Source organism: Orussus abietinus, unplaced genomic scaffold (assembly GCF_000612105.2).
Source record: "Orussus abietinus isolate OABI.00-Male unplaced genomic scaffold, Oabi_2.0 scaffold40, whole genome shotgun sequence".
NCBI classification, from domain to species: domain Eukaryota; kingdom Metazoa; phylum Arthropoda; class Insecta; order Hymenoptera; family Orussidae; genus Orussus; species Orussus abietinus.
The window spans coordinates 923057-941875 of NW_019394244.1; the positions used below are offsets into that span (position 1 = coordinate 923057).

The 18819-nt window shown below is 48.4% G+C and overlaps 1 protein-coding gene across 1 annotated transcript; it reads left to right on the plus strand.

Annotated features, from left to right (window-relative positions):
* The first annotated feature begins 1014 nt into the window (after positions 1-1014).
* Positions 1015-17611, plus strand: LOC105704320 (muscarinic acetylcholine receptor gar-2). Its single transcript, XM_012433411.1, has 4 exons — positions 1015-1112; positions 14616-14824; positions 15076-15270; positions 15363-17611. The coding sequence occupies exons 1-4, from the start codon at positions 1015-1017 to the stop codon at positions 17609-17611; spliced, it is 2751 nt and encodes a 916-aa protein (XP_012288834.1).
* The last annotated feature ends 1208 nt before the right edge of the window (positions 17612-18819 follow it).

Sequence of the window (18819 nt, forward strand, 5' to 3'; positions counted from 1 at the left end):
GTCGCAGTTTTTATTTTATTTTATTCAAAACCTATCCAGGACATTCTACGATGTGATAGTACAAGAAGAATCGTATGGAATGACGGTAATGGTTGAAGTAGACCGGGGCTACTCAGCATGGGTAGGTGGTACCCATCCAAAGTCTAGGCGTAACCTATGAAGTATCCTAAGAACCCTTTTTTCTACGGGTCTGTCTCGTGTTCCCAGGTTACGATAAATCATACCGAGCTGTAACAAGTGCAGGTAAAACGAGAGCTCATCCTCGATGCCCAAGCATCGGTGGAATTGGATTGGGTTGCCCAAAGTCCCTAGTTACTTCTCGGGATGGTCTTGTTGTGGTGCAACCATCCCGATGAAGGATCCGCATTGGACGGTCGCAGTTTTTCTTTACTTTTATTCAAAGCCTGGCCAGGACATTCTACGATGTGATAGTACAAGAAGAATCGTATGGAATGACGGTAATGGTTGGAGTAGACCGGGACTACTCGGCATGGCTAGGTGGTACCCATCCAAAGTCTAGGCGTAACCTATGAAGTATCCTAACAACCCTTTTTTTCTACGGGTCTGTGTCTCGTGTTCCCAGGTTACGATAAATCATAGCAGGACTCTAACAAGTGCAGGTAAAACGAGCTCATCCTTGATGCCCAAGCATCGGTGGAATTGGATTGGGTTGCCCAAAGTCCTTAGCTACTTTTCGGGATGAAGTCTTGTTGTGGTGCGAACATCCGCATTGGAAGGTCGCAGTTTTTCTTTTATTTTATTCAAAACCTGGCCAGGACATTCTACGATGTGGTAGTAGAAGAAGAATCGTATGAAATTACGGTAATGGTTGAAGTAGACCGGGGCTACTCAGCATGGGTAGGTGGTACCCATCCAAAGTCTAGGCGTAACCTATGAAGTATCCTAACAACCCTTTTTTCTACGGGTCTGTCTCGTGTTCCCAGGATGCCTCGCAGATGACTGGGTGTTGAACGAGCTGGTTTCCTCGGGGAGGGTTCCGGTTCGAATTGGGCCATGGAGCTGAACGGCACGGACAGCGGCCTGAACGGCACGGACGTGAACCGGACCGTCACTCCGGTCTTCACGATCGGCACCGACTTCATCACGCAATGGTGAGTTGGTCCATCCTCCCTGCGGCCCGATTGCCGGCCCGGTAATTAATTGGGGCTTAATTCGACGCTCATTTCCGTCCATCGATCGAGTCTTTGGTCATTGCTGCGCCGATCCGTTCCGGATATCCTGCATGCTCGGTCGCTTCCATCTCGATCAGGATATTAATTCGTCGCTAAAAGATCCAATCGAAAGATTTTATCATCCAGTACCTGGTTGCAGAACCTCTCTATCAGGGTATTCATACATCCCTCGAAGACTGATCTTTCGATTGGACCAAAGTGGGACGTGATGGGAGTGTCGCATTGATCTTGTTCCTCCGACTTATCGGCATTTTGGATGTGATCCTCGTTTCTCCATTCCGTGTGGATGTCGATATTTGGAAAAAGACGATACCTTCTTGAAGGCCTTGCGAATCGGAAGCGATTTCCTTCCCATTCTGGAAAGGCTGAGGAGTCACCTAGGCTACTCCACCCGTGAATGGACGGGATTTTTCTGGGTCAAGGATGCAATTTGGCCCGGATTGGTTTAGAGGAGCTTTATCGTCCGGTTTTTCGGCCGCTGGGATGCGTAAAGTTCCGCCGCACGGAAAATTGCCTCTATCGCGGAAAACAGAAAGCGGAAGTGGAGGAAAGAATAGAAATCGAGGCGACTCGTAATGGCCGGAAAGTCGACAATGGATACTTTTTCGAAATTGCAATTATTCTCTGCCATGGAGAATGGCTTTCCACCTCCCCACTTTCTCTGAATACTTATAAAAGGGGATAAAAAAAAATCGAAATATGCATAATGGTAAAAAAATAATGCTAAACTATGCTAATGATCGAAGATGGCATGGGGGGATTTTAGAAAATATCTCCGGCCTCGTAACCCGAAATCTGAAGTCGATATCGGAGGTGCGCGTGGATCCGCGATATTATTACTTCCCAATAATAAGCATTCATGAAAATAAGCGGCTTCCACAATGGAAGGATAAGGTCGGTGCTTGAAATTCGACGAAAGAAGAATTGCTGCGCTACGAGGTTTTTTACAATACCGTCGCCCATTATTTCCCTCTTATCCTCACCCTTGAGAGCGGCTCTGATTAGGACGATATGAAAGGCGCTGAGAAATAGAATCGACCTCGATGAAATAAAATTCATCCATTGAAATGACGCACATTTAAATCCAGCTTCTAGTTAGGGTTTCTAAGTAGGCTGCCGATCTGTCTTTGTGTTGGATTAGAAATTGCATCCTTACCATGTCTTTGCTTCAACATTTGGATTTGTTTTTTTTTTATTTTTTAGGCTCCGATATGAGAATCGAAAGGGTCAGGACAATTTTAAGACAATTTAGAACACTCTGGTAATCGATAAACTCGCATTTGAACGGGATAAAGGTAAAAAAAGTGTTGTATGCGCTTCTTTGCTAAAACGATGGTAATGCGAGGTCTCGGAGTGAAAATTGAATTGACCTGAAAATCACAGATGCCATTTGGTACAATACCCAATATAATTAGATACAGCTGTCAATATAAAAACGAACGTCGGCAACGTAGGCATTTAGAAAAATTTTCTATATCGACGTTGATCAAGTTCCTCGACGTGTTTCACTTCACCTTAAAGGTCGGACAGAAGTCGACGATCTGTCTTTGTGTTGGATTAGAAATTGCATCCTTACCATGTCTTTCCTTAGCGTTCACCAGGATAAATCGTGTCAGGTGAAAAATCAAGTCCTAAAGAAGGTCTATATCAATTTTCCGAAGGAGTGAAACCTTTTTCCGAGTTGGAAAAAGTTTCCAAATCTGGTCCCAGGATCGATCAGATGCGAAGATCCTTCAGGAGCGATCACAATCTGGGCACAATTTCCGTCGACCAGAACGAGTCACGCATCGCGTCGTCAGAAGTCGAAGAGTTTAAAGGTCGGACAGAAGTCGACGTTTCGTATCGTCGACCGAGATCTCAGGAAGGCGATGTCTCACGGCCGTCATGGCCGACCTTCTTAGCCGTGCGAGTGTCACGACACGAGGCAGAAGCGATGCACGAAACTCGATTGTGCGCCAGGAGTGGAGGTTCGTTTATCGAGTTCCCCAGCTTCGGGGACATCGAGAACGTCTGGTGAACGCCACTCAGTGAACTCGGAATCCGAGGAAAGTGCATTCGCCGAGGATGCATTCGCTCCCGGGAACAAGGAGTCACATGTAGGGACCCTAAGGGAGGATATTTCCAGCAGGGGTTCCTTCCGATTGGGGGATGTTGGGGACATCTACAGGGAGCAAGACCTCCCACAGTGGGATTTTCAAAAGGCTGGAAAACTGAGAAAAGCTCGATCTTCTGAAATGCAAACGAAAGCAGGACATTTCGAGGACCTCCGTACGCGCGCCTCCACCCTGGACCATACTCCAGCATTTTCGAGGCACTCCCTGGGCGAAATGAATGCCATTCGCGGGAATTCCCCACTCGGCCGCAAGTCGGCATAAGGTTCTCGAGGGTGGCCGAGCCCTCCACCAGGGAATTTCACTTTTCGAGCAGAAGCAACGAGCCTGGAGATGGGAAACCTCTGGCTCTCGGAGAACCAAGAGGTGGGGTGGTCGAAGGATGAAAACCTGCCTCCACGGTTGCATCTCTTTTATTCCAGACTTCTTTTCGTACAATAGATACTGTCCCCTCAAAGTAATACGAAAGGTTCGTTCTGCGTGCATCGAAATTTTTTTTCGGGAATTTTCTTTAAGGGTTAACAGTCGCCATTTTCGTAAATCGATTTTCATAAGCCTGTCTGATATTAATTAAAGTAATTCATCTCCCTTGTCTTCGGCCTAGTTGAAGGGAAATCCCAAATCTTTCCCCTAAAACCTTAACAACAATAGGGTTCATCTTCCTCCGATCAATCACCCTCAAGACCGGCCCATCGATGTCCATTTAGTGTCCATGGTTTTATCCCCATCCCCAGCCTCTCCATTAAATCCGAAGACACTCTCATTGACGGATCGCTGCTCAAATTTCGTTTTCTGTATGAAAAAGGGATTTCATGAACATCTCTTTGACGCCATTTTCACGTCGCCTTTAAATACGCTATTCTGCTATAAGGGTGTCATTCGATCTTAAGGTGAAGTGAAACACGTCGAGGAACTTGATCGACGTCGATAAAGAAGATTTTCCTAACACTTTTTTTGCCCTTATCCTGTTCAAATGCGAGTTTATCGATTACCAGAGTGTTCTAAATTGTCGTAAAATTGTCCTGACCCTTTCGATTCTCATATCAGAGCCTTCGATAATTGTATATTGTTCGAAATATCAGAGCTCGACGCCATTTTGGTTCTGGTCTGGGCTGAGTTAAAAATAAAAAAAAAATCCAAATTTTGAATGTGTCAGGACAATTCTTAGATGATCAGGAGTGATGTGTCAAAGGTCTAATACCCTTAAAAAAAGCGTTGTATTCTAATCGACTGATTTGAAGGGGGTTTCACTTCACCTTAACATGCAGCCGAAGATGTTGCACATGCAGCTGCAATGTGGAAGCAACATCGGTAGGGTATCTCGAATCGCATGTGTCTAGAGTTAAGGTCTAGTCTGCGGAATTGGAGCCGAAGGGAGCGATGTTGGTCGAGCGATGTTCCGCATAGCAATTTCAGGGCAGAAAGGGACCGAAAGTCCGGAGAGTCTCTTCGCGGAGGATTCAAAGTTCATTTCGAAGTTGCGAGGTCGAAACTCCTGAATGCGAGAGGTTAAACATGGCCTTTCGGCATTTTCTCGAAATTTTCACGATGGACCGCGGAGAAGTTACCTCAATTTCCCTGTTTCCGATCCTGGAATTAAAATCGCTCAGGTGAGACACTTTTCCCTCGATTTTTATCGAGTTTCCACGAGGCCTGATGGATGAAATTTCCCACGTCGCAAAAATTAGCAAGAATTTTAGATCTATTTCGATTATATTAGTGCCCGACTCGCAATTAGATTGCCTAACTTTAAATTAGATTACCTACTTCACCTGTTAATTAAGAAATCTTTTTCGCCCCCTGGAGGGGAACTCCACTTCTGAAAAATATTTCCCAGAATGATAAGCATTGGAGGGCAGAAATTCATCCGTGAGAAATTCCAGAAAGCCTCATTATCAAATGGAACAATTCCCCTTCGAGGGAGGAATATTTAAATTTAATTTGGAATTTCCGCCCTGGGTTTGTTTAAAAAAAAAACCGGGACCGGAAGTGGGCTTCAACCTCAGGTGCAACAATTTAATCCGGGAATATGACAGGTTTCTCCTTGTAACTCCTTGCAGTTGCAATTTTAACAACCCTCTAAGTACATGACATACGTGTCTGGTTTGATCGCAAAGGCCAAGTCTATCAACAATGATCAACAATGGCGGGCCTTCGATCGAAATGGCTGTTTCGCTGCCTTTCGAATCCTCGTCCTTCTTCTTCAAGGACCCTCCTTCGATCCGAGGCCGCACGCGAATTCCTGCATTCTGTACAGGTGCATTCTGCACCCTTGTCACGTGTGCACCTGTACGCTCGGGTGCCATTGTACGCGACGCTCTTGCACATAGGTCAATTACTCGACATCTTTGTACGCATCGTGCGAGTGTACGTGGAATGTATACAAGTACGTATGTAGAACTGGAGTACACGAGCGTCGGGAAACTCCCGCCATGGACTTCTGATTACAACCAACCCTTATCTGACGTTGGTCCGCCATCTTGTCTTCTCGGCATCTCCCTTTGATATTTTGATAACGTTGATACCGTGTGACGTTTCGATGTTTGGTAGGTTCTGTGCGCATCTTCGAACGAGATGTTTGAATCGCAACATTGTTAATCACCAGTCATTTTTTGATAACGTTGATACCGTGTGACGTTTCGAGATGTTTGAATCGCAACATTGTCAACCACCTGTCATTTTTTGATAACGTTGATACCGTGTGACGTTTCGAGATGTTTGAATCGCAACATTGTCAACCAACTGTCATTTTTTTGATAACGTTGATACCGTGTGACGTTTCGAGATGTTTGAATCGCAACATTGTTAATCACCAGTAATTTTTTGATAACGTTGATACCGTGTGACGTTTCGAGATGTTTGAATCGCAACATTGTCAACCAACTGTCATTTTTTGATAACGTTGATACCGTGTGACGTTTCGAGATGTTTGAATCGCAACATTGCCAACCAACTGTCATTTTTTGATAACGTTGATACCGTGTGACGTTTCGAGATGTTTGAATCGCAACATTGTCAACCACCTGTCATTTTATTTGTATATGTATGTATTTTGATTTATGCAGAATGACCCTTTCATGAAACCTTAAGGGTGTATTTACCCCCTTAAATTATGATAGCTAGACCTGCTTGTCACCGATCGAGTTCCGGGCCATCATCAACGTTTCCATTGGCTATTCTTGAGCCCATTAGTCGGCTTATATCATGAGGGACGTAAGAATCGATGTTAATTTCCTGATATCAGCAGTTACAAATACTCCTGACCCCCCGGGACACTTTTTGAGCTGTCAACGATCCGCCTCTACGAAACTCAGGAATAGAATGGATATTAAAATGAGGTTAGAAAAGGAACTGTCTTTTGTTTCGAATCGATCCGAAGGTTTCAAAAAATTGGAGGTCTCTTCAAGAATTTCGAAAATGCAACATACGAGAGAAACAATATAACAAAGTATGCTCATGATCTTGCTTGAAACGCAACCGCGTTTTTTTCGAATCCTTGAAAAATGCATTACGCATGAGTGTCGTAAAAATTGGAGGTCTCTTCAAGAATTTTGAGAATGCAACATACGAAAGAATCAATATAACAAAGTATGCTCATGATCTTGCTTGAAACGCAACCGCGTCTTTTCGAGTCCTTAAAAAATGCTACATACGAAAGAATCAATATAACAAAGTATGCTGATGATCTTGCTCGAAACGCAACCGCGTCTTTTCGAGTCCTTCAAAAATGCATTACGCATGAGTGTCATAAAAAATTGGAGGTCTCTTCAAGAATTTTGAAAATGCAACATACGAAAGAATCAAAATAACAAAGTATGCTCATGATCTTGCTTGAAACGCAACCGCGTCTTTTCTAATCCTTCAGAAATGCATTACGTTGAATGCATTACATGAAAATGCATTACATGAGTGTCGTACAAAATTGGAGGTCTCTTCAAGAATTTCGAAAATGCAACATACGAAAGAAACAATATAACAAAGTACGCTAATGATCTTGCTTGAAACGCAACCGCGTCTTTTCGAGTCCTTAAAAAATGCATTACGCATGAGTGCGATAAAACATTTAGAGTAATCAGACGAAGAACTTCGTACCATCGAACTAACGTCGAAGCATCGATGCGAAGACCTTCCAGAAATCCTGATAATTTGAAGGAGAAGTTGACACTTCCGGCAGGAAGTTAACAGCGAAACTCTCCTCGCACTCGGCGTCATGAAGTTAATCACCGAGCGAGGTGCACCGTATCCTGCTTATTGGTTTTCTCCCTCATGGAGACACGGTTGGTTGGCTTTCAGGTCGTCGTAGAGAATTGCCGGCCGCAACGGGCGATTGTGTGAAATTTAATATATCACCAGAAGTTACCAGAGAGAGAATCCTAGGGACTCGTTCTTGTCTCGCAGACGAGAGATCGCGTCGACCACTTCTTGCTAATAGACGTGGCAGAGGAGCCAAGATCTTTAAGGGGATGCGAAAGTGGCATCCGAGGTGTCAATCGTTCATAAATGTAACTTTACTCCGAATTGGACGAACCGAATCGTTTCAAACTTTGTAACTTGAATTTAAGGGGTATAAGGGAGGTCTCTGTGCCCATGAAATGTCACTTACACAGGTTTATAGCCTCCACATTCAAGTTGTTTCATGAACGAGACCTCTTCGACGCCACTTCACGTCACCAGGCTTCCTGGGGATTAGCCTGGATATCTAAATGTCCCCTCGTGAAGCAGGATGAACAGATCGGTGCAACTGGGCTGGGAAGAGAGAAACGGGAGGGAAGAAAGAGGGAAAATTGTTTTTATTCCCCAGCTTTGTAGAAGCTGACGCAGGGACGTCGCCGAGAGCCCCGGATTGCATCTCGAGAAGGGAGAACTATGAAACGATTCGGTACACCCAGTTTGGAGAAAAATTACATTTATGAACGATTGATACCTTTGACTCCGGTTTCACACCCCCTTAACCTCCAAACTGTTAAGTCTAGTCCCGGACCCCTGCCGAGGGACTTGTCGCCGTTCAAGCTCGATAAACAAAGAGGCCTCATTACCGGGATAATAGGGTACTGATAAGAACTTTAATATCCAGTCATTACCAACTAACAGCCCAGGGGGCGGCTATGGGAACCGAGGAAGGAAAGAGTTCCAAGCCGAAGTGGAAACCACGTGGCTTGGGTACAAGAGGTGACCATGAACCAATTTCAGTCAACTCGAACTAGCGTGGCGAACGCGATGCCATCGATCTCCGATCCAGTCGAGAGTTCGACTGGAACCTAACCTACAAACACCCTGGGTACACGAGTAGGTTGATGGGATCGATCCCTGAAAATTGGCCGAGGTGGGTGCTGGTTAAAATAAGTGCTGATCGGCACCAGAACGGTCACCAGGATCTATGACCGATGGTTAACTAGCGTTTGGTACCCCAGAATTTCTATCTTAATTCCTGTCACTGATCGAACATGGCGCTGCTGGCTAAAATAAGTGCTGATCGGCACCAGAACGGTCACCAGGATCTATGACCGATGGTTAACTAGCGTTTGGTACCCCAGAATTTCTATCTTAATTCCTGTCACTGATCGAACATGGTGCTGCTGGCTAAAATAAGTGCTGATCGGCACCAGAAGGATCACCAAGATCTATGACCGATGGTTAACTAGCGTTTGGTACCCTAGAATTTCTATCTTAATTCCTGCCAATGATCGAACATGGTTCTGCTGGAAGGTGCTGCTGCTTAAAATAAGTGCTGATCGGCACCAGAAGGATCACCAGGATCTATGACCGATGGTTAACTAGAGTTTGGTACCCTAGAATTTCTATCTTAATTCCTGCCACTGATCGAACATGGTTCTGCTGGAAGGTGCTGCTGGTTAAAATAAGTGCTGATCAGCACCAGAACGATCACCAAGATCTATGACCGATGGCTACCTAGCGATAGGTACCCCAGAATTTCTATCTTAATTCCTGCTACTGATCGAACATGGTGCTGCTGGTTAAAATAAGTGCTGATTGGCACCGATCACCAAGATCTATGACCGATGGCTACCTAGCGATAGGTACCCCAGAATTTCTATCTTAATTCCTGCTACTGATCGAACATGGTGCTGCTGGTTAAAATAAGTGCTGATTGGCACCAGAACGTCCACCAAGATCTATGACCGATGGTTACCTAGCGATAGGTACCCCAGAATTTCTATCTTAATTCCTGCCAATGATCGAACATGGTTCTGCTGGAAGGTGCTGTTGGTTAAAATAAGTGCTGATCGGCACCAGAACGATCACCAAGATCTTGATGGCCCCAGAATTTCTATCTTAATTCCTGCCACTGATCGAACATGGTGCTGCTGGTTAAAATAAGTGCTGATCGGCACCAGAACGTCCACCAAGATCTATGACCGATGGCTACCTAGCGATAGGTACCCCAGAATTTCTATCTTAATTCCTGCTACTGATCGAACATGGTGCTGCTGGTTAAAATAAGTGCTGATCGGCACCAGAACGTCCACCAAGATCTATGACCGATGGCTACCTAGCGATAGGTACCCCAGAATTTCTATCTTAATTCCTGCCAATGATCGAACATGGTTCTCAGCATCTGGGGAATCTTGGCCGAGGTCGTTCGCCGATGTCGGAAGCGGCGACACCGGTCGGTGGTTAGGGTGGAATCCGGTGGAGCGGATTCAATGTCGCCCTCCAGGCTGGAGGCTAGCACGGTTATTAAATGGGTTCGCTCAATTCCCGAGGGCGATGGAGATTTCCCCCCTCCTGGTCGCAGCATCCACGTCGAGGTGTGTTGCTATCGCGAATGTTTCGGGAACGACCCCACACCGAGTGTAGACTCGATTCGTTGGGGACGCGACTTCCGGAGGGTGACTTCTTCGGCTCCTCCTGGGATCTCCTGTTGTGGGTTAACCCATTCCAAGCCAACCTTATCATGAGACGACTCTAGGAAAAGGAGATTCTTTCTGTTCACATGGGGAAGCATGATAACAGAGTTTGAAGGGTGCGTTTTGCAATTAGGAAATGTCCATGCCGAACGAGGGTGGACATCTTTGTAGGTTCTTTTAGGTTGTTTCGATATCTTGTTTATTGTTGCTGGTCAATCTATCCTGGTCCGATCCCATCGACAGCTGATATCATCTAATCGCTTCAACTTTGATAGGGCAAAAATTCCTGGGATTTCTCGCTATCGTTCCAGCCACCGTTTTGGGAGAACTCCCGGCAGATCTTCCAAGTCTTCCAGGTCATATCTCGCGATGATAACGGCTCTTCTCAAAGTTTTTCCAGAGTAGGCCGAGGCTGTCCTGATGAGAGTTAGATCGAGCAAAGGGAAACCCCTCGGACTGGTCCCAGGGAATGATCTCCTTTTTCCTCAGCCTCATCTGGACCACTCATTCTTCGGGTCGCCTCGTGCCCTGCGGCTTCCGACCTCCGGATCTTCCGCGAGATTCAGATCCACCCAGGTCCGCAGAGATTGTCGCGATTCGGTGGAAATCTCGAAATCTGGAAATCTCGCCCAGAGGTGGTCCAGGGGATGCTGGGTGTCTCCAATGTTTCGCTTGATTGCTTCCACCGGGAGATGCCTTCCAGGACTCCTCCTCGGGAAATCAATATGCCCTCGATGCCAACTCTCGATTGCACTCCCGATAAGAGCGGAATATTATGCGGAATAAAATGCAGGGTGCATCTTTCTCCCACGTGCGAGGGTTCCAGGACAGATGGACACATCCTTGGATGATCGATTCGACATAATCTCCAGTGATATCCCCAGAAGATGACCAAAGGTGATGGCGAAACGAGACTTCGGAGAGTGTTTGGACTGCTCGTTACTAGAAGTCACGGCCGATGAAGGTCCAGAGAGCTTTCGCGTGTCTTTAAAGGGTGGGATGCTCCTCTAGGAGTGGCAAGTCGATAAGGGTGCAACAGAGGATGCAGTCCATTGTGCGACGCGAAAGGTCTACGATGTGCAACCGCGAAGATCCGTCTGGGTGTCATCCGGGTGGATGCTCACTGCACCGTGTGGCTCTTTTTGCTGGTGCTCCGCTTTTTAGCCGCAGTTCTCTCCTTCGGCTCTCAAAGACCGATGTCGAGAAGAAGCCACCCTGAGGGGCCGCGGGGGGAATTTCCTCGTCTTTGGGGACGACGAGACGTCCCATCGTAGTCGTAAGCTCTTCATCCCTCGCCATAATCCTACGTACAGGTCTAGGAACTCTTACGATAGGAGGTCATCGCCTAGTAACGTCGATTTTTCTTCAGCTTCGGGGATGGACTCGTTGCGATTGGGTGAGACTCCATGAAATGGCTTATCACGACACATTTCTGTGATGGGAAGCAGTCGTGATATTCCAAACATCTCCCGGAGGGAACATCCTCTCTTCCATGTATCTGGACCGCCACTGGAGGAGATCCGCAGATTTTAGGCAGATTCGGAATAGAAGAGGCCCGATATCTGCCCCCAGCAGTGGGTTACGCGTTTTGTACGACGGATCTACCGCCTGGTTTTCCGGCTTTTGAAATTTCTATACCGCAACGGGGTCAGAAATGAAAACAAAAACCTTTCAAAGAAGCCGGAAAGGCAGGAGCCGAAAAAATCCGGCGAAACTCAGCGGGCCGCGACATCGGCATCAGACTTTGCATTCTGCATGTCTCTTTCTAGATGGGTTTCTCATGGCGTATCCCTTTTTTTTTTTATGCCCACCAGGGTAATTATTTTCGCCAACTATCCTGAAATGGCGGCGCGGGGTGCAACAGTTTAGTCCCTCGAGAAAAATTGGCGAATGTTGGAACCGTGCCGAGGTACTTGTTGCAGCTTCCATTGGGATTCTTCTCGCAGTCTCTAGCCCTATTTGCATCCCTCCATTCCTCCGGTTATAGCTTTTTATTCCCCCACGTGATAACGCCATTCTTCGACGATGGTCCTCCAAGGTCCAAGTATAAAGTTCTATGTCTGGTGGCCATCGACATCGCAATAGATGCAGATGGTCCAAAAAACGTCTCTATCTTCGAAGGCTCTCTAAATCCAAGAACCTTCATTTCTTCTCTCTTAGACTCATTGTTAGTAATACACGAACTGGGGTTAAGATCTGGTACCCAAACGAAGGGATGCACCTGCTATTTGCTGATGCACCTCGCGGAAACCGCTCCAAGTGCTCCCCAATTCGGCGGAATTGGAGAACACGTCGATTTTCCGGCCATTAGGCTCCTAGAGAGACTTTCCTCCCGCGAACGAGAGTTTCGCCAGAGCAGCTTTAAGGCCGCGTAACGAGGGCGAGTATTTACCCCCGAGAACTCCGAGACAATGGGTCCCATCTCGCTATTCTTTATTCGTTTCGCTTCCTCGGCCATTGCTATCGGCGCGACTCCTTTCGAAAGAGTCCCAGGAAGTTGCAGAAGTCCCTGGCTGCACTTCCGAATGTTCACAATGCATGGGTGGATATGAGGTGGCCTCGGGAGCTGGAGACACGAACGTCGATATTGGAACAGTCCTGATAGCGACATCAACCAAGTCCCCACATCACCGCTGCGACATCAGGTCGATCCTTCTAGGAGTTCCTATCTATGTCTCTGTTCCCTTGAAACCTACCGAAGGACTCCAATTAAAGGATCAGAGTTGGGTGGAAATTTCGATCGAGGATCCAACACCCCCAGAGAAGTGTTCAAGGCATCCACCATAGGGATGCTCCACGTGGATATCCTCCCCATGGGTCTTGATGGAACCCAAGGTGCACGCTGGTTGCACTTCCGAATGTTCACAATGCATGGGTGGATATGAAGTGGCCTCGGGAGCTGGAGACACGAACGTCGATATTGGAACAGTCCTGACAGCGACATCAACCAAGTCCCCACATCCCCGCTGCGACATCAGGTCGATCCTTCTAGGAGTTCCTATCTATGTCTCTGTTCCCTTGAAACCTACCGAAGGACTCCAATTAAAGGATCAGAGTTGGGTGGAAATTTCGATCGAGGATCCAACACCCCCAGAGAAGTGTTCAAGGGATCCACCATAGGGATGCTCCACGTGGATATCCTCCCCATGGGTCTTGATGGAACCCAAGGTGCACGCTGGCTGCACTTCCGAATGTTCACAATGCATGGGTGGATATGAGGTGGCCTAGGGAGCTGGAGACACGAACGTCGATATTGGGACATCCCTGACAGCGACATCAACCAAGTCCCCACATCACCGCTGCGACATCAGGTCGATCCTTCTAGGAGTTCCCATCTATGTCTCTGTTCCCTTGAAACCTACCGAAGGACTCCAATTAAAGGATCAGAGTTGGGTGGAAATTTCGATCGAGGATCCAACACCCCCAGAGAAGTGTTCAAGGCATCCACCATAGGGATGCTCCACGTGGATATCCTCCCCATGGGTCTTGATGGAACCCAAGGTGCAATCCAGTCCACCCTCCCGGGGCATGCAGAGCGTGTTTATCCAGCGGAGTTCCTCCAGGAACATTCAACGACCCTAGCTTGGGCTGATCGAGAGGGTGAATTATTTAAAAAGCAGTTCGCCCTCTTTAAGGCGCATTCCGCCATTCCTTGGCCGTCGGCGGGGATGCCGAGGGGGGCCTTGGATGCGGCTCCATTCATGCTTATTTCAAGCTCATTGTGCACCCGGGGCATTCAGCCTTTGACTCTTGCCGAGCTACAGCAGGCGAGGCCGTGTGTCGCTCGGGACGTGGTCGTCGTTTCTTTTTCCTTTCCATTTTGCCCCCAGACCGGACTCGCCCTAATGGCGACCGGACGATGACGTCTGTTGCTGGGACTCTCGAATCTCGGCCGGCTTCGTTAACTATCTCGCCGACCTGGCAGCAGTGCCATTCAGCCATGGGGTTTGGCAACTCCACCCAAAAGAACTCCTTTGACGCTGTTCTCTAACTCCTGGAGAGTACTCTCCCTGCGACCCCACCAAGCATCTGCAAAAACCAGTACCCTGTCGGATTATTCACTCTTACAGGGTTCTGGATGTTGGAGCGAGTATAGCTGGACCTCCAAACTTTGGATCTGGGATGGGATTTCAATCTTAAACCATTTAATTTCCTGGTGCTCCTCGACCCACCTTCGTGGGCCCTTCTCCGGTCGGTCTGCGCGAAGTGGGTGGTGGTGTGTGGCGATGGACGAAAGGGAAGTTCCCCGCCATCCCGGTAGTTCGCGAAGGACGGAAGCGAACTGCAAACATTTCCAACTGGGTCGTAGTTATTTCCGTCTTGGAGGAAGCCGAGGGGAAAAAAAAGGGCGCGAGATACTTAGTCGTCGGCGTTTTATTGGGCCCCTGGCAAACGGGAAGCTTCGGCACGACCAGTAACGAGGGTCCTCTTCCGTTTATCAGGAAATTGCAGAAGCAGAGGGAGAGGCTGTGTCGGTTCGTGTACAACCAGGTCCTGACGGCGGAGTGCACCCAGCTGAACGGCACCTGGCCGGACTCGAATGACCCCCGCTGGAGCAGCGGAGAGTACGCCGAGCTCATCCCCGATTGGTTCCCCACGAACGCCACCAACGCCTCCGCTTCCGTTAACGTCACCTCTCCTACGATCCAGGGTTCGTAATGTCGGACAATTTCCGCCACCCTTTTTCTTCCGGCCTCTAGAAAAAGGCGCCAGATCCTGCGAAGAGGAAGGATTCGATCGCTATCGATGAGTCCGGGGTGGTGGAGTGAGATGTTCCAGGTGGAGCTGAGCAGGGAATTATCAGCACGGCATCGATTTATCGGAAAAGTCCATCGTTACGCGAACGCCAATAATTGGTCTCGACAAGTTGCCGAAGTCTTGATTTTCTTTTTCTGGATCTAGAGGAGGCGCTGCAGCCGGTTTTGCCGCCGTTCGAGTTATGGCAGACCGTCCTGATCGCATTGGGGCTGGCGATCTGTATAGTCCTGACGGTCGGGGGGAACATCCTGGTGCTGCTGGCTTTCATTGTTGACAGGACCATCCGACAGCCGAGTAATTACTTCATCGCCTCTCTGGCTGCGACCGACATGCTCATAGGTAACCGATGTTGGGTTATTCGAGAAAATGCGGTAGATGGATCGACCGGAAACAGGGTATTTATTGTTAATCATGACGCTCGTCGTTTGCAGGTACGGTATCGATGCCGTTCTACACGGTTTACGTGCTGATGGGGTATTGGGATCTGGGAGCCCTGCTCTGCGACCTCTGGCTCTCCGTGGACTACACGGTCTGCTTGGTGTCTCAATACACGGTGCTGCTGATCACGGTGGACCGTTTTTGCTCGGTCAAGATTGCCGCAAAGTACCGGAGCTGGCGGACGAAGAACCGAGTGATCTACATGGTGACCATCACGTGGATCATCCCCGCTCTGCTGTTCTTCATCAGCATCTTCGGCTGGGAGCACTTCGTGGGGTACAGAGACCTGGCCCCTGGTCAGTGCGCTGTTCAGTTTCTGAAGGAGCCAGTATTCAACACTGCCCTGATCATCGGATACTACTGGACGACGCTGATCGTCCTGTTCATCCTGTACGGCGGCATCTATAAAACGGCGTACGATATGCAGAAGAAAAGCGAAGCCAAACAGAGGAAGATGCAGTCCATGGTGGCGCTAAGCGCAGGCGCGATGTCCGGCATGGCTGGTCGCGCCGCTGGCATTGGCATCTCTAAAACCCAGAGTACCTTGCTAAGCCAGGACAAGCCCAAGGTAACAACGACCACATCAGGGAGCGCCAACCTACAGCCGCCAGCGAATGACGGAGGCACCAGCGGCGAATCCGCTTCCGGGCAGAAGTCGTCGAAGGGAAGTTCCGGCTCCAACCAAACCGGAGACACCGGAGGAAAGCAGACCACGGGGACAACAGCGGAGACAGAGAAGTCGGAGAGGTCCAGCAGTCCAGCGTTCGACTCCGACGAGGACAGCACGGTTGCTCCGACTCAGCAAGCCAGCAGCATCAGGAAGAGGTCCTCGCTTGCTGGGCTAGTGGCCCAGTCCGGAGCTCTGCAGGTTTTCACCACCAACGGAAGGATCAACGGCATCACCCCCGTGAAGGTGGCGATGAATCTCCCGGTGAAGAAGATCTCACCCACCACCCCAACGAGCGAGGTCGTCGCGTCCACGAAGGCCCAAGCACTGCCCAAGATTCAGGAGCAAAGTCTCCTGGACACCGACAATCCCGTGGAGCCGGACAGGTCCAGCAGTACCTTGACCCCGGAACAATCCCTGAAGTCTAACGACGCAGATTCCAAAACCACCGAGGCGACTCCTTCTGGGCAAGGCAAGTGCCCAACCGCGAGTTCCCAGTCCAGTGGCCAGCAGAACATCATCCCGCCTCCCTCTCAGTTCCAGAGCAGTCCGCCGATATCCGAGAGCCCCTCCACGTCCTCCTCCACCGATAGACCCAAATCCCTGGTGGTGTCTGCCCATGGCCAAGCCACTTACGACATTCTAACCGGCCTGGATGGTGCCGATCTGCGGTACATGGACGAGAGCTCCGTGATCGTCCCCAGCCCGTCCTACGAAAGTCCTCCATCCTCCTTCTCCTGCAGCCTCGCCAACCCTCTCTCCACGGCTCCGTCGTCGCCTATCCTAGGGAACGTCGCGACGTCCGCGACCAACACCAGCCTGCTCCAAGCCGCACTCATCAGAGCGACTGCCCAGCAAGCTGGGACCACCCTTCCGCCACAAAGCCAGCTTCCAGCCATGATCAACGCGTCCAGCCAAACTCATCCACCCCGTGTGTTCATCACCCATCAGACCCACGCCGCCTCGCAGACCTCACCCACTGTCAGCAAAGTGAACACCGAAGTCACTCTGCTGAAGGTCGAAGACCCTAAGGTCCAGCCAGTGACCACAGTCGTCGCTGCCACTCCTGTGGAGTCCTCCAACAGCTTCTCCGATCAACCAAAGCCTAATGTTCCGCCGCAGAACTCATCTTCCAGCAGCGCTGTGCCAACCATCTCGGGAACCACCAGTGGCGACACGAAGAGACAGTCCAAGAAGAAGGATGCCGATGTGGAGGGCGGATCTAGGAGGGACTTTGTCAAGTCTATCGGGAAACGGCTGAAGGCCAAGACCCAGAGGAAGGATCCAACCATGGGCAGGCAGAAGTCCAAGACCGAGAACAGGGCCCGCAAGGCTTTTCGCACCATTTCCTTCATCCTGGGTGCCTTTGTTGCCTGCTGGACTCCTTATCATATCCTTGCTCTCGTTGAGGGGTTTTGCGCTAACCCACCGTGCATCAATGGACATATTTACATGTTCTCGTACTTTCTTTGCTACGCCAATAGTCCTATGAACCCTTTTTGCTACGCGCTTGCTAATCAGCAGTTCAAGAAGACCTTCACCAGGATTCTCAAAGGGGATCTGCACATGACGTAAGCTGATGATGGCGCTGTCATGTTCCACTGGCTATACACTGATGACGAAGAAGACTTCGACTCGAGTACTCTTTTTGGGCCTCCATTAACACATTGTTCGACTTGCGCGATGAATCTATGGCGAGACCGGACAATAATTTATTCGATCGTGCTGTTCAGGCCAAATGTTTTTCACTGTTGAGGGGGTGTTCGTCTTCGAGAGTCCTAAAAAAGGTGTCCCAAATGATTTTTCTGTAGATAACAAAAGTATTATAACTTGTTGATAAATTCGTCGGACGGTTTCACATTTTCATTGAAAAGTAATTTAATCAGACAATTTTGATGGTCGTTTCTGTCGCGCCTAGTCAAGTATCTTGATCACGATTCCCGAAATTTCGGAAAAGAGGAAAAAGAGTCAATATCAAATGTAGAATGGGAAAAATCAATTCTTTGTTCCCGGAAATAAACGAATACCCCCTTAATCGGAGCGCTGCGGTATACAATACCAACGCTTGGTAGATTGCATTATCCTTGTACATAAAACAGCATGCTGGTACTGTGTGGGACCCAACCGAGTGTAAATAGTGTATATGTGTGAATATTTGCTAATTTATATATACACATATTTGCGCGCATCGAATGCATCGACCGCAGAGCAAAGTATTAGGTCGATGCAAAAGTAATGCCGTCATTTTACACGTTACGTTAGGTGTTAAAAACGTCATTACTTATTCCGCGACCTAATAGAACACACACGTAGCGGTAGGAGACCAACAGAGTATCGAGATAATAATTACTGACCGAGTTATCTCGGCGACTAAGTGTAAAGGTTTAGGGAAGCTTCGCCAAAGAACTTAAGGTGAAGTGAAGCTTCTATAAAAAAAATCAGTCGATTCGGATGTGACAGATTTTCGAATATCGCGACGTGTCTCACTTCACCTTAAAATTAGCGGGTAGATCTAGAGAGCAATAAGCGATGTTTGCAATAGCCTTAAGTGTACATTGTTATCAGTAGAGCCGCTACCAACGTGGTGCTCACCACGAAAGGCACAAAGTGAAATGGACGAATGGAATCGGTATAATGATTTAGGATGATAGCATCCACACCGTTGATTAGGGAACGTGATTAAAAAATTACTAATCAGATATCATTTTAGAATTCCGTGGAGTACAAACGTATCTGTATGGAGTATACTAAACTCTGCCGAGTTTCCTGATCGAACTCAATGA